Here is a 15,056-nt window from a genome sequence, read left to right as displayed (position 1 = left end):
CCTTTTTCGTTGTGTCAGATGCTTTATCTAAAGCATTAAAAAATTCCTCCACCTCTACCTTAGTAAAACCTTCTGTGGGACCATAGACACAAATAAGTCTCATTGTCCAATTCACCATTCTGATATTTGTCCACATCACTCTACTTGAGACTGCCTGCCATTCAAGAAGATTAGCCTCGTATTTTGTTTTGAATACTATCTAATACTGTCTTTTTATTTTCTCCTATTCCACTTGCCTCTGCCCCTAGTGTACAAATTAGTTCATATTCAACATATTCCTAAGAAGGATATTTTCACCATTAAAATTTCCATTTATCCACTTCCATTCTTTTTCAAGTAAAACAGAGAAAACCATCAACACAACACCCAGAAACCTCTCAACTAATAAGCAGTCCTTGATATTGATTCCACTGCTGGGTGACCAACTGGGGATCTTGCTTATGCTATCCAATTTTGGACAAATGTTATGGAAAAGGTGGGGACCTTTGATCATGACCATGTAAAGAACAAAAGACTATTAAGTAAGTAAGCTCCAAATATTTAACTTCTGCAGCTGTCTCTTGTTCTAGATACACATGATGTGTAATGGTGGATGCATATTTACCCAACTTTGCAACCAATGAAATTCTACAAGGCTCCCTTTTTTTTCACCTGCTCTCTTCCATCTCTAGTTGAAATTTCAATCCACAGTTTCACAGATGACAGTCATACTGCACTATTTTTTTTTTTTTTTTTTTTTTTAAATTTGCACACAGTATAATTCAAATTTAAGATCTCTAAAGACACCTTTCAATGATGGAGTATGATAACCTTGTTAGTTTCACTAGTAGCAAAACTCACTTCAGTTATTTCCAGCAAAAAATAACTCTTTTCATACTTTAGACAATAAACTACTATAGAAGACTATGTTTTTCTGTTCTTGGATAACTAACCCTTAATCCTTCTTGGCATGTAACACATTACAATGCCTCCTTTGCATCCAAGAAAGTAGAAAATGTTAACACTATCTCTAAACTATTAGCATTATACAAATTGGAATTCTAACCATTAATACTTGAAAAAGTATTAATGGTCAAACAGAATGGTCCTTCTCTTAAAAAAAAAAACTTGACAGAGCAATTAGGTTGAATGATATCTTCAGCTCCCAACCAATTATATATATATATATATATATATGTAGAAAGTAGAAAGTATTTTACCTTGGGTATAATAAATGTTAAGAATACCAAGCAATATTTAAACCTGGTTTTACTCCATTTCCCAAGTAAGCAAACAGACAAATAAGTCAAGTTTGTGCCTGCAAGTGATGCAAAAACCCCTTTTTTACACTTTCTAGGGAAAATGTGTAATGCGATGGTAAAAAAGTGTAAATAGCAGGAAATGTAAAAAACATAAAAAAAAAAAAAAGGCTAAAAGATGACTTACTGCTAGTATGTGACTCTACATACTAGATTACAAAATTTAATAACTGAAAATAAATGAATTTACAATTACTTACATTTATCTGTTTAAAAAAATCTTTAATTGTTGATTGTTTTTGCTTTTTCTGCACTCTTATAAGTTCCACCTGCCTCTCCACAGTGTATAAGGCATTAAATGCCCAATCGTCTCCTGATGTACTTGCAATATACCACCTCAAAACAGGGATAGTTTTCATTGCTTCTTTACTAGTAGGGACAGCAGGTTCTCGATCACAGTCTTCTTCAACCACTTCTTCTTCTTCACCAAGGTGGTTGGAAAGGATGTCTTCTACACTTGGTACCATTGATGTGATCAACATCAACATAGTCTTGAAATGAGGAAGACTCATCCATCACATACAGTTGCTGGGCTCTGACACTTCTTCCTCCTGTAGTTGTTCCTCCTCTTTCACAAACGTAACTCCTGCCTTCCGGAAACAGTTGGATATGATTTCAGGAGTAACATGCAACCATGCTTTGCCCACATAATGCATGGCATCAAGGATTGATATGGTCATTTGTTCTGGATCCATACCATTATCATGTATAAACACAGCTTTTTCAACAAGCATTTTTCTATATTTCCATTTAAATGCATGGATGATGCCCAGATCTAATGGCTGAAGCTCACTTGTACAATTAGGGGGAAAGAACTAATCTAATGTTTCTGAGCTGCAGATCTTTAGGGTGTGCAGGACATTTGTCTAGCAGTAGTAGTATTTTGCAGTGATTTGCCCCCATTTTAGCATCCAGAGCATGCATGGTGGATGTGAAGATGCTGCTGGTCATCCATGCTGTGCTGTTGGCATCATACTTAGTAGGCAGATTTTTCATGTTCTTAAAACACCTTGGCTTTTAAATTTACCAATTACTAGTGGAGGTAATTTTTCTGATCCATCAGCATTGACCATGAGCAAAATAGTTACCCTCTGCTTGCTGAGTTTTCCACCGTGACACTTCTCTCCTTTAAAACACGTTTTACTTGGCAGAATGTTATAAGAGCCAAGTTTCATCAACATTGAAAATATTTTTCAGTTCGTGGTCCTGAATAATAGTCTCTAGTTCATATTCCCACTGGTTTACAGTTTCCCCCTGCAACACTATTACTTTCTCCACACGCTTGATTATACACAATATTGTGATGAGTCTTGAAATGATCAATCCATCCATTTGATGCAGTAAAACCATTAATCCCCCAACCTCACAGCAAATTCAAGGGATTTCACATTTGGAGTATAGTACCATCGACTGGAATACCCGACGCTCTCGTAGGAACAAACCACAAGTTTATCCAATTCATCGTATGTCGATGTCCGGATATATTTTCGTTTTTTTGACATAGTGCCAGATTGCTTTGCATTGAGTTGAATGCTTGCCTTTTGTTTTACTATTGTGTTCAACGTGGACACAGAGAGTCCAAGATCTTTTGCTAATTGTATACGTGTTCCGGCATGCCAATCTATATGTTGCAGGATTGCCATCTTTTCTTCTACCTAAATACATTTGCTGTCTTTTTTCTCCACGTTACTAACATGAATCATCCACCACTGCAACTCGAAAGCAAACCATCACATGCTAAATTAAGTAGCAGAAATTCTGCAATATCAATTCGTACTGTGATTGAAAAATCACGACATCACTCATCACTACTGCACGCGTGCAACTCACCGTGATCGCGGAAACGAAACAAGCCGAAAGCAAAGCCACCTGGGAACAGAAATTGATTCAAAAATTAGTGTTGCTACAAAAAACGTCCACATCAAGTTGTTAATGGTGGGAAAACAATATATCATAACAATAGGCCTTAAGACGGGACCAACGGAAATGACGTAAATTGCGGGAACGTAAAAACGGGGTTTTACTGTATATATTCTTATGTTCATTATCCATCTTATATAAGTAAAATAATAAAATGGAAATAGCTCTGCATGATTCCCAAAAGTTGAACATAAATGTAATTTTAAATTACAAACCCATAGCCATGACAGGGATATGAAGTCCTTAGGACCAAATGATTTTCTTGAAATTACAAAGTGCACAACTAATGTTTATGGATAGTCAACATAAGAAAATAACAGGTGGTTATACAAGAACCATATTTGATAGTCCAAGCAGACAGAATTAATGATTATGTGAGAGATGACTTACAAAAATCAAAGCCACAATATTAAGGTCTGCATTGCACAGAACCTCCTCAAAAATAATTTCATTCAAAATTCAACAAAATTTGGAACTGTTTTTTCTACAAGTGGTGTCCTTGTAATATGCAATGATGTTAATGGATCAATGGCACTACTTGGAGGTGAACATCATTTTGGTGAATGGCATACTGAAATATAGACTTCAACCAAATGCATTTTTAATGTGCATGCTGCTAAACTGAAGATTATCATTATGAAGTTAAAACAGCCAGTTCTGCAAAGTTCAGTGTTAGAGGAGAGAAAAACATTTCATATCTCCTCCTTGTGAAGCCTAAAACGTTCTTTTCCCCACTGCATTCCTACTTTGTGGTGTTTCTATGGAACTGACCATTGTCTCTTTCAGCAAGACAATGCACCATGTCATAAGGCTTTAACTACGTGGTTTATAAACATGAATGTCACACTTAACTGACCTCCACAAGTCCCGATCTCATCCCTATTCAACATCTGTGGGATGAACAGGAGCATCAGGTGAGGTCAAGGGATGCCTGCCTCACAACAGTTCAAGACTTCATCACATGTCTAGAGTTAGAATGGTCCAAAATTCTCATTGATTGCTGCCATATGCTTCTGAAAACTACACACTGTAGGACTACTGCAGTTATCACAGCAAAAGGTCCTACATCTTATTAAGGTGGGAACTATGGCTGTTTGTTGATCACACCATGGTGTCCACTAACTTTTTTTCTAAGCAATGTATATCCTAAAATAAAGTATAACAAGCAAATTCTCAATTTTGATTTTGAAAATCCACAGGATAAACAACTTCTTATGTTTTGGATAATCATGAAAACTTAACAGTTTTTTTTTGTACTGGCTGCAAATCTGTAGAAAAATTGTTTTATAAAAATTAACTAATTTCTTATGAATAATAACAAAAAAAAAAAAAAAAAAAAAAAGAAACTGTATAATAAAATTATCACAGCACATCTACTTCAATGGAATTCTACTAGATAAATTACATTTACTCACGTTTTGACTCTGCATGTCCTGTAATAGCAAACGTATTTGCTGCCAATGATGCTTGCACTTTAGGATTATTAAAGTGAATTACTGTACCATCATCTTTGATCATATTGACCTGAAAATGAAATATCAAAATATAAATAAATATATTCAAGGAATATTTCTGAGAGAACATAGACTTAACATAGCTGAGAGCTATATGAAATATAAACATTTGTTATTGCAATACTGGTAGATTATTACTAGAAAATGGAGTGTTTTGGCTACTGGAAGTACACCTTTTATTTTGATTGTGGCAGTAAAAGTGAAACTTTTACAATTAGTTAAATATTATTACATAACAAACAACTTAAAACTTTTCCATACCTTCACACACTAGCTTTATTATTATACAATATCTCCATGGCATCCAGAGACATTACAAGAGATCCTAACAAACTTTTATACGCATGAAATCTATCATACCTCTCCTTAAACTCATTCACTGTCAGAGCACTCACAACTAATTCTGGCAATCCATTCCACTCCTTCACCACTTTCAATGAAAAAAAATAGCCTGCACACACCCTAACTAACCACAATTGACACTACTTCCACAGATGATCCCCTAGTTCTGACTATTTGTCATATATCGAAAAAATTTCCTTTTCATCAACTTTAATATCTTAAAAGTTTCTATCATGTCACTTTTTTTTTTTTTTTGCCAATATGAATTAAACTTTGAAATCCATATACATTTAAGCTATCTTCATAAGGAGCATTCTACAAACCTGTCACCAGCTTGGTCATTCATCTCTACCAACTCCTGATGGACACGAAACCCAGATGACCATCAAGTCTATGCACAGTAGTCAAGACATGGCCGAAAAATAATCTTATAAAGAGGGATAATAACTTTCTTATCTTTACTTGTTAGCATCTTTTTCAATATCCAAGTAATCCATTGAGCTATTTTACCAACCTTTGCAACATGCCCTCAAAAGATCAATCTGTCCACCATTATCCCCGAGTCCCTAGCCTCATCAATTTCCTGCAATCCAGTGTTATCAATGTGATACACAGTAAGCATCATTAAACTGACAACAATTATACCATGCCAATTTATTTAAACCATACTAGCTGGATATCTACATCACCTTTATCAACTATAGCTCTCCCCAGTTTTGTAACATAAGCAAACAACTGAATGTCCTCTCTTAAATCTTTCCCTATACCAGTGATATACAAATTAATAGTAGTAGTGGCCCTAGCACAGAACCCTGAGGTACTCCATTAGTCATCCTCACTCTCCTAGATTCCACTCCACCATATACTACACTCTGGAGTGTCTCCCACCCCCCCAATCCATACTATTAAATTTATATCTATTTCCATTTGTTCCAACTTTTGGAGCACTTTTCAATCACACTGTTGGATTTCATATTTAACAAGCTTTTCACCTTTGATATATTAATCGGTCTGTAGTTCGCAACTTCTGTTTTTGAGCGACCTTTATATAATGGAACTATTTTACTCTTTTTACTTCTTGGAACCTTTCCAGAGCTAAGATTTAGATTGAACAACTTCATCAGAGACATTAAACAGCATATTGAAAATATGCTAAACACTAGCGGTTCATCTACCTCAATTTTGACATGCAATTCTGTCACATCAGCAACTGAAAAATCTTCGCCTGGATGATACACCTTTGCAAAATGACCACTTAGTAAATCAACCATTTCTTTTGCCTCTTTCACCTTCCTATTATAAGCACTGATTAAAGTGAAGTACTGTACCATTATCTTTGATCATATTGAACTAAAAATTAATGAAATATTAAAATATTAAAAAAAAAAAAAAAAATCAGCTAACGCCTTTTTATTCCCGTATACGGGGAGTAGGCGAGGTCATTTAGCCCTATCTAACTTTTGGAGACTGAGTGGGCAGTTCAATCTCCACTGGCACCAATCGGAGATAGATGGCCCAAGGCTATCACTAATTAAGCAGTACACAGTGAAGAGAGACGGCTCAAATGTGCCGCCATCTCGTGGTCCCTAACCCTAACACAATATATTTAATGTCTGAAAATAATGTGGGTTCTACGGTCGATTTTCTTGAGTTTCCGGGACGAAAAACCCGCTTGCCCGTGCCAGAGATCGACTAACTCAGGAAACCGGTCGAAAAAAGGCTTAGAAAAATTTCCTCTAGTCGCCGACTAGACTCGAAACCAAGTCTTCATTCGTGCGGCCAAGCGCCGTGGTGTGTAAACGCCACATCCACTGAGCTACACAGGCTCATATTAAAATATAAATAAATATATTTAAGGAATATTTCTAGTAATTTTTTTCCTACCCACTGCATAACGAGGAACAAGGATGCATGGTCGCTCTCCCCAACTGGAGGCAGAGCATCTACCCTGGTTATGGATATCTTCTGATGCTAGTTTACACAAAAAGTTTTTATGGTTTTAAGCTAAAGATGTTCCAATACACAAAATATTTCAATACATTGTGATTACACACACACAAATCATATGCATGAAAAATTCCACAAGATTACTAACTCAGGGCAGCGGAGATCAGTACATCAGAAATTTCACTTCTTTGCTAACCATTCAGGCCACACATGCTAATACTGTTGAAATTGAAATCACAAGTTCGTGTCAAAACCACCAATTTTCAGTAACTAAAATTTTATAGTTACTTTCAGCCAGTTACAGAAAACTGGATGAAAGTGGCATCTTGTTTTTGTTTGCTTATGAAAAAACTATTACTAAAAAGATTGACTGCTATGAATTTTTTTTTTTAAAAGAAAACAAAAGTTTAATTTTCTTGTAGCATTAAAAACATTCATTAATTGACAAGTAATAAAACAAGACATGAAAATAGGCAGTAACATTGAAAACATCAACTGCATTCTGAATGGATTTGATGTTTTTTATGGTGCAAAGACATCAAAGGTCATACTGCAACAGGACAATCAAACATCCATGCCCTTGGAAAGATTTGAACCCACAGCTTCTTACTGGAGAGTGGATACACTAACCACTCAGCCAACCAGGCTGGCTCTGAATGGAGAGAACCTATAGAAATCAAGTAAATCATTTCAGCTATTTAAGGCACAGTTTTTAGTGAAATGCCAAATTACATATGGAAACAAACAACAGAAATGGCAAAACTGCTATGGTAAGAAGTCAACTATATGGAATAAAAGAGGAATCAGTGAAAACACTAAACTAGCTGGAGGGGCTGGGGTTAGAAATAGAATACTTGATCAAAGACTGCCGACCACATATATGAGTGCCGAGAAAGATGAGGGGAGTGAACAGATTGCTCCAATAGTGATATGTTAAAAATAAGGATATTAGGAAATATCTTGACATCGTTAGTATTCAGGAATGTATTAAGGAGAAAAAAGGGAAGGGAAAAAAACCAAAATCTAGATGGATTGATATAGTAAAGTGTCTTGGAAGACAGAAATATAGATCTGATAATATTGGAGTCTTGACAGATAACATTAATTTGGAGGAAGATTGTCAAGAAAGTTTGTAATGATGTAACTTTTTCATGCAGTACTATCATAATATCCTGTACACACCCTGAGGGTACATGTGAGGAATTTAACTGATCAGAACTGCTGCTCTCCTGTGTGCACACTACTTCAACTTAATGCTCCTTCAAGCATGAGAAGAAAAAAAATCAATTTCTAATGTATAAGATATGATAGATTAATGCATGTGATGTAAAAAAAAATTAATATCAGTTTTAAGTGAAGGAATTTAAGTGCAAGAAGTATTTAGTAAATATAATTCCCAGTTTGGGGGTTAGGTTGATGAATCAGAACATCATAACTTTCTTTATAAATACACACAAGGAAGGCTACAAAACCTGCAGCAGATCAGTGCAAATTAAGGAGAAAGCAAGAATCTGTTGATGAACAGCTGGAGGTTGTAGTTAATGGGGAAGATAGTGTGAGAGAAGTTGCTCCAAAGGTAGATGAATGAAAGATAGGAAAGAGAAGAGGATTCCATGAAGTTATCAGTAAATGGATGATATCTGGCAGTTGCTAATGTCCTTAGTTTTAGAAGACAGAGGAAGAATTAAGGTCAACAGAAATTGACCTTAATATAAGAAGAGACAGAAACAGAACATTCATGAGAAAGCAGCTAATGAATCTGTGAGAGGGATGTCAATCTGATTTCCTCCTGGATGGCATCAAGCACTCAGAGGCTTTTGATGCATCATCTCAAATGAGCAAACACTATTTCTAAGGCTGAGAAGATTTGCGATTTATATAGTTTTCTTGTTTTGAGATAAAAAACGCAATGGATAACTACGGTTGTCACAGGAAAGAAGAATAAGTCAGCTCAAGAAGAAAAATGAGATTTGGGTGTTATCAAAGGTAAAGGGAAGAAAAGTGAATTTCTCTCGAAAGAAATAATAATGGATTTTGCTAGCAGCGCAAGTTATATTCTTGCCCTAGAATTCTTTACGAATGACAAGTTCTGAATAATATGCCGGGCATAGAAGATCTTGAAACTTGGAATACTAGTACACTGTATGGTCTGGTGTATCAGCAAAACTATGCACAAGATTTGGAGTCAGTGAGAGGTAATATATATATATGCACAATGAAGAGAGTGGGCAAAAGAACAGTCCTGGTGATACTCAAGCAATGGTGGGAAAATCTGAAGGAAGGAAGTCATACACCATAATACACAGTAAATAACTAGAAAATAGAAAAATGTAGGAAAAACAGGACTGTGCCTCAAATTGCTAAAAGCTTGGCACTCAGTGTGCTAGTCCACAACCACTTGAAAGTGTCATGCCAGTCAGTCAGCACAGCATGTGTGGCATCAATTTGCTCCCATAGGAGAGCAAAACTAGTATGACACTAGATGCAGAGAGCTTTTAGAGACTTAAATTTGGGTTTGATTTTTTTTACAAAAGTAAGAATAATGCCTGAGTTGCAACAGCATTTTAAGAATGTGAGCCTTTTCAGCAATCTTGCTAATCTGAGATTACACTTCTTGAATCATTTTGTTTTGTGTGCATATTTTTTTTAAACTTCAAGAAACACAGAATATTCGTAATATAAAGGACAATTTTAGTAACAGAAGCCAATGTGATAAATTTATTTATATATAAGACACTTTCATATATGAGGTAGGTTCCAAATGTTTCCAGCCTGACAAATGAAATTTGTGCCAATTTTAAAAAGTCGTGCATGACAGATAGTGCCATCTATGGGTGTACCAGTTTCACCTCCCTACTTGCATCATTTAGTTGGAAGCACTCGTTTGATTAACACTTGGCATGCTAAGTGGCTGCAATGTTAAATTGAGTACTGTGATGCGATACAAAGTTTTTCACCAAAGAAGGACTTTCTCCAAGTGCTATCAAACAGCAATTGGATGGTGTTTATGGGGAAGTTTCTCCTTCATGTTCTACCATGAAGTAATGGACTAAACAGTTCTGCCTAGGAGGAGAGAGAGTATCGAAGATGATCTTCGTGATGGTCAGCCTGTGGAAGTGATGATTGAGGAAAATGTCTCTTGTTGATGAGGAGGAACTGCTCAATGACAGACAGCAGAAGCTCAAAGAAATCTCAGCAAAGTTGGGGTTTTCTATAATAATCATCTTTTGCATCATTCACAAAAAAGAAGCTTCACACGATGAAGGTCAGTGAAGGTGGGTGTCTCGACTTCTCTCTTCTATTCAGGGGCATCGTGTGACCTGTTCCTGCAAGTTTTTAGAGGTTTGGCAAGAGAATCAGAGAAATGCTGGAATCCATTGTCACCAGAGCTGAAACCATGGTCATTTATTATGATCCTCTTTCCAAAAGGGAATCCAGGGAGTGCCGCAAACCAGGTGAAGCATTGTGGAGAAAAGCCAAGGTTACTCAGTCCACAAAGAAGATCATAGCAACTATCTTTGGGATTGCTGGGGATTCTCTTGACTCATTTGAAGGAAAGAAATACCACCATGACCGCAGAATATTATGCTTCACTCCTGCACAAACTGTGTGACACCATAAAGGAGAAGAAACGACAAATGCTCAGTCATGGCGTTTGCCAGCTTCACAACAATGCTTCACCATAGGGTGAAGAACTATGGCTTCCAGCAGACTGAACACCATTCTACAGCCCAGAGGTAGTAGTCACTGAGTGACTACTACCTCTTCTTGAAACTGAAGAAAGACCTTTGAGGAAGAAAATCTGCATATAACAATGAGGTAAAAGATGCAGTTTTTAGATCATTTTGCATACAAAAGTACAGACTATTTTTTTTTCTTTCAAGGACATAGAAATGTTAATTCAAAGATGTGAAAAGTGTGTTGAAGTAAAGAGAGATTATGTTGAAAAGTGACCCAGTTGTTTTCTTTCTATCACCTCTAAAAGTTAGTCAGGTTGGAAACTTATGGAACCATCCTAGTGACATCACTAATCTGGTATGGATACTTGAACACTGTTTATTACCCATGTTGATGTTTAGTGGAATAAACACACATCTATACAGACAATTGTAAAAAACATTCCAAGAAGTCAATAAAGAATAGTAAGAATATTGATTTTTGTACTAAATAGTCCTTTATATGGCCAAATATTTAGCCCAAAGAGCTCTCCATTATAGGTCACACTTCCTTCCATGTTAAAAATTCAGTGCACTTCAAATCTTGCTTATCAGATGTGGTCCTAAAAGATACTGCCATTATGGTTAGTTTTCACATAGCATCCCTTTTCGCTAATATACTCCCAAAAGAAACTTTACAACTCTTTCAGACTCACTTCCCCCTAACATAGTAGCCCCATTCAGTTTCATAATGAACTCTGGCTATTTAAGTCAGCAGAGTAAAACCTCCAGACTGAAGGCACAGCTATGAGCTCCTCCCTCAATCTTTTCATGGAGCATTTTGTAAATGCTACCCAAAAGTCTGCCTGTCTCAAACCTACAACATGAATATACTGACTCCCATGGTCACCTGACTGCCCAATGGATCCATATCCTTATTTACCTACAGGAAGCCCAGCCACACTGGAAAGTACATTCATCATCTTTCACATCACCACCCCTCTCAGCAATATGGTGGCGTCAAAATCCTAGCAAAATCATGTCAAAACCATTTGCTCTGACCACAACAGTCTTCTCTAAAGAAATCAGTTTCAACTGGAACATTTTTTTTTAGTCAATGGTTTTCTCCTTCACAAAATAAAACTCACTGCATATCCCCCACGCCTCCCCAAACTGTGATAGAAAAATCGATTGCCATTCTCTCTATCTCAAACATCCCCAAAATTTTTTCATGTGCTAAAAATGTATAACATACAGACTTCCTTCAAGACAGCCTGGTTGGCCAAGTGGTTAGCATATCTGCTCTCTAATCAACATAGGCAGATATGAAATTCATCTCCTGGTGTGAGACCCCACCAGCTTATTGGAGGCCTAAAGTGGCATGAAAACCTCATCTTTGGTCTCTAGAGCAGAGGTTCTAGACTATGTATAAAATAAATTACAAAAAATACAATATATATAAATAATATAAACTTGACAAAAATGAAAAAAAAAAGTAGTAATAAAAATCCACAGTCCACCCATGGTATAAACGTACTATAGGTTTGCAAATAACCTTTCATGGGTGTGAGCCACATAAAAAAAAAAAAAAAAAAAAAAAAAAAAAAAAAAAAACATACCAAATGCTAGCTATCCTTATCTCACTAAACAATCCAATCCATCACCTGGAATATTCTAATGCAAGCTATCCTATTTTGGAATAACAGCAAACATTCACCTCAAAGAATACAGGAACTATGTGCATTACTTGTAATGCCACTGCTACTGATCACTGGATTCAGTAGAAGAGCACACACACACATCCTCCTCTTATACAGGAAATCCAAGAATTTCTTAGAATCTCCCTCAGCATTATGACACATGTAAAATCTCAACAAATTCAACTGCCTCACTTTACCTAAAATCTGGGAGACTGCCATCATGAGATCTTCAGCTAGTTTCCATCATCACACTCCCAAGAGCACCAATTAGAACTGTAGGATCCCACCACTCATACCCAGTCTGTATTTGCTTTCTTAAAAATGTGCCTGCATGTATGTGTTCAATGTCTGATGCCTGAAATATTGGCATAACAATTTATTAACTAAACAAATATTTATAATTTGTAGACATGCATTTATTCCAATAAACATCAACATAAGTAATAATCATCTAAGTATCTATACCTGGTTGGTAAGTAATGGTGACCAATTTCTAAACAAAATTATCTAAATGTTGATATTATACAGTATACAGATGGTATTATAATATGGAATCTATATATATATATATATATATATATATATATAAAATGCATTTGTGACCTTTCTTCAACACCTTAAACTCTACTACTACTATAACTTTATTGTTGAGGAAGACTAAACAAAAAGAGAAAGAGAGTTCATTATGTTCTGGGTTGATATGCACCTCTCTTTTCCTGACACAAAAATATGTCATTCATATCCTGATCAGCTTCTAAAAAACTTTTCCCTTTCCTAATCATGAAACTATTTTTCACTGTATAATTGCTAGCACAATACAAATTAGTCCAGCCATAGGTACTGTTCTTATTATTGGGATGGCACACCAAAAATCTCCTTAATCCTTGATACTGTCCAGAAGAATGCAACCTGATTATCAATTCATGACTCATTTACAAGCAAACAATCAAAACAACCACAACAGGTTTCCTTCTTGCATTTTTCTTCATCACTCCCCCCCCCCCCTTCCACACACACACACACAACACACGCACACAAAATTAATATGCAATAAGTTTAATAGCCTGTTATGCATAAAAAAAAAAAAAAAAACATGTTAATGAATATTCTGGAACAAAAAGTAAAATGTTTTTGAAGTAATCAATCAAATACTTACTTCTTCAATACCTGGTATGTTATTCACAGCTAATTTCTTCAGTGAACTTTGCAATTTCTTATCATCTGTTGTTGCTGTCCTATGTACAACCTTCTTCTTTCTTCTTGCAGTACCCTGAAATGAATATTTCATTTTTATCAATACTAAATTAATGCAATTCTGATCCCCCCCCTCTGCTTAAAGATTATCCTTATAAACTGCAGAAGCCATTAGCATACCAGAGAAATTCAGCTACCTTATTCTGGCAAACAGTCACTAATGGGGTGTATGAGAGAATACGTTGTTTTTAAATCAGCAAAAGACTTAAATATGACTGTAAAGAGCCTCCATGAACTCCAGACAACAGGAATTTACTTTGTTAACATGCATTATCTTATCTTATCTGTTGAATTAGATGATTCCTGTAGCCCATCATGATCTTCTTACAGCAACAAGCTATCCTTGACCACAAGACTGCTACTGGCAACTTTTTTGCCATTCTCAAGGTCCAAGTATACACAATACACACAACTGCTTGATATTCACCTCCCTGCTTACCATTAGTTTTTGGTTTGAGATAGCTTGAAAGACCTTCCATAATATTAATCAGAAGAATACAGAACTTAAGAGATCTCTAAATAAATGAGAAAATCATCACTAAAGCCAAGAATGGAAATATTACCATTATAATGAACACTTCATAATATAAGAGATGATGTTAACTTTTCTACAAGATAATATAGCATATCCCTTGGACCCAGAGCCAAAAAGAAAGATAGACCTATATCCAGTTAAATATTTAGCACAAGCATTAATGCAACACACAGGATGTCATTTATGTTAAAAATTCATTTCAAATTGTTTACTGAAAAATTGATTCTGATCGCTTACTAAGTTTTTATGATACTTCTCTATTTACAAATATCCTACTTAATGAAACATAACTTTAATCAGAAAAACAGTCCCATCCCTATGATTTTCATTTGGCATAAAAAATTTAGCTCCAAATCAAGGGAATGCCAATGGGTTTTCCTCTCTCCAACTTCCATTTGCAAATTTTCTCATGGAAACTTTTGATAAAACACTAAACCCCCCTTACCCCCCCACACACAAACTGACTATGCTACGTTTATTCCTGAGCTCACTAGTTGGAAGCTATGACACATTACAGATTTTTAGGGCACTTAAATAAAATAATTAAACTACAGAATTTAGAAAGCGAAACAACTATTTACCATTTGAAGCACCAGTCACCTTGCTTCTGGGCAGTTACTCTCTCTTTTATCATCTACAGAACCCACACATACTAACTAAAATCTGAATGCTCATTCACACCACTATCCTGTGCAAATGTATCGCATAATGAAAAAATTTTGCACACGGAGCCAAGAGTTACTTGCTCAAATGACAATGCACTCTTAAAAAGAATCAGAATACATTTCAATACTTGAAAATTTCACCACAAATGGTAAAAAAAAAAAAAAAAAACCTCAAATATCTACAACTAGTAGCAGACAATTAATTAAGACTATTAGAACATTCCA

General features: G+C 35.7%; 1 protein-coding gene across 1 annotated transcript in view; it reads right to left on the bottom strand.

The window, feature by feature from the left end:
- Positions 1 to 15,056, bottom strand: part of LOC150108584 (transcription factor BTF3 homolog 4-like) — a 126,180-nt gene that overhangs the window by 33,769 nt on the left and 77,355 nt on the right. The window contains exons 3-4 of the mRNA XM_090390872.1: positions 13,534 to 13,647; positions 4,634 to 4,742 (exon numbers count right to left, since the gene is read on the bottom strand). Of these exons, the coding sequence (XP_090246998.1) occupies positions 4,634 to 4,742; positions 13,534 to 13,647 (223 nt within the window). The remainder of the gene's footprint in view (positions 1 to 4,633; positions 4,743 to 13,533; positions 13,648 to 15,056) is intronic.

This window comes from Typopeltis vanoorti, chromosome 3, assembly GCF_054136105.1.
Source record: "Typopeltis vanoorti isolate ZY-2024b chromosome 3, IOZ_Tvanoo_1.0, whole genome shotgun sequence".
Classification (NCBI taxonomy): Eukaryota; Metazoa; Arthropoda; class Arachnida; order Uropygi; family Thelyphonidae; genus Typopeltis; species Typopeltis vanoorti.
The sequence above is the reverse complement of the archived record's forward strand: the minus strand, read 5'-3'. Positions and strand labels throughout refer to the sequence as shown.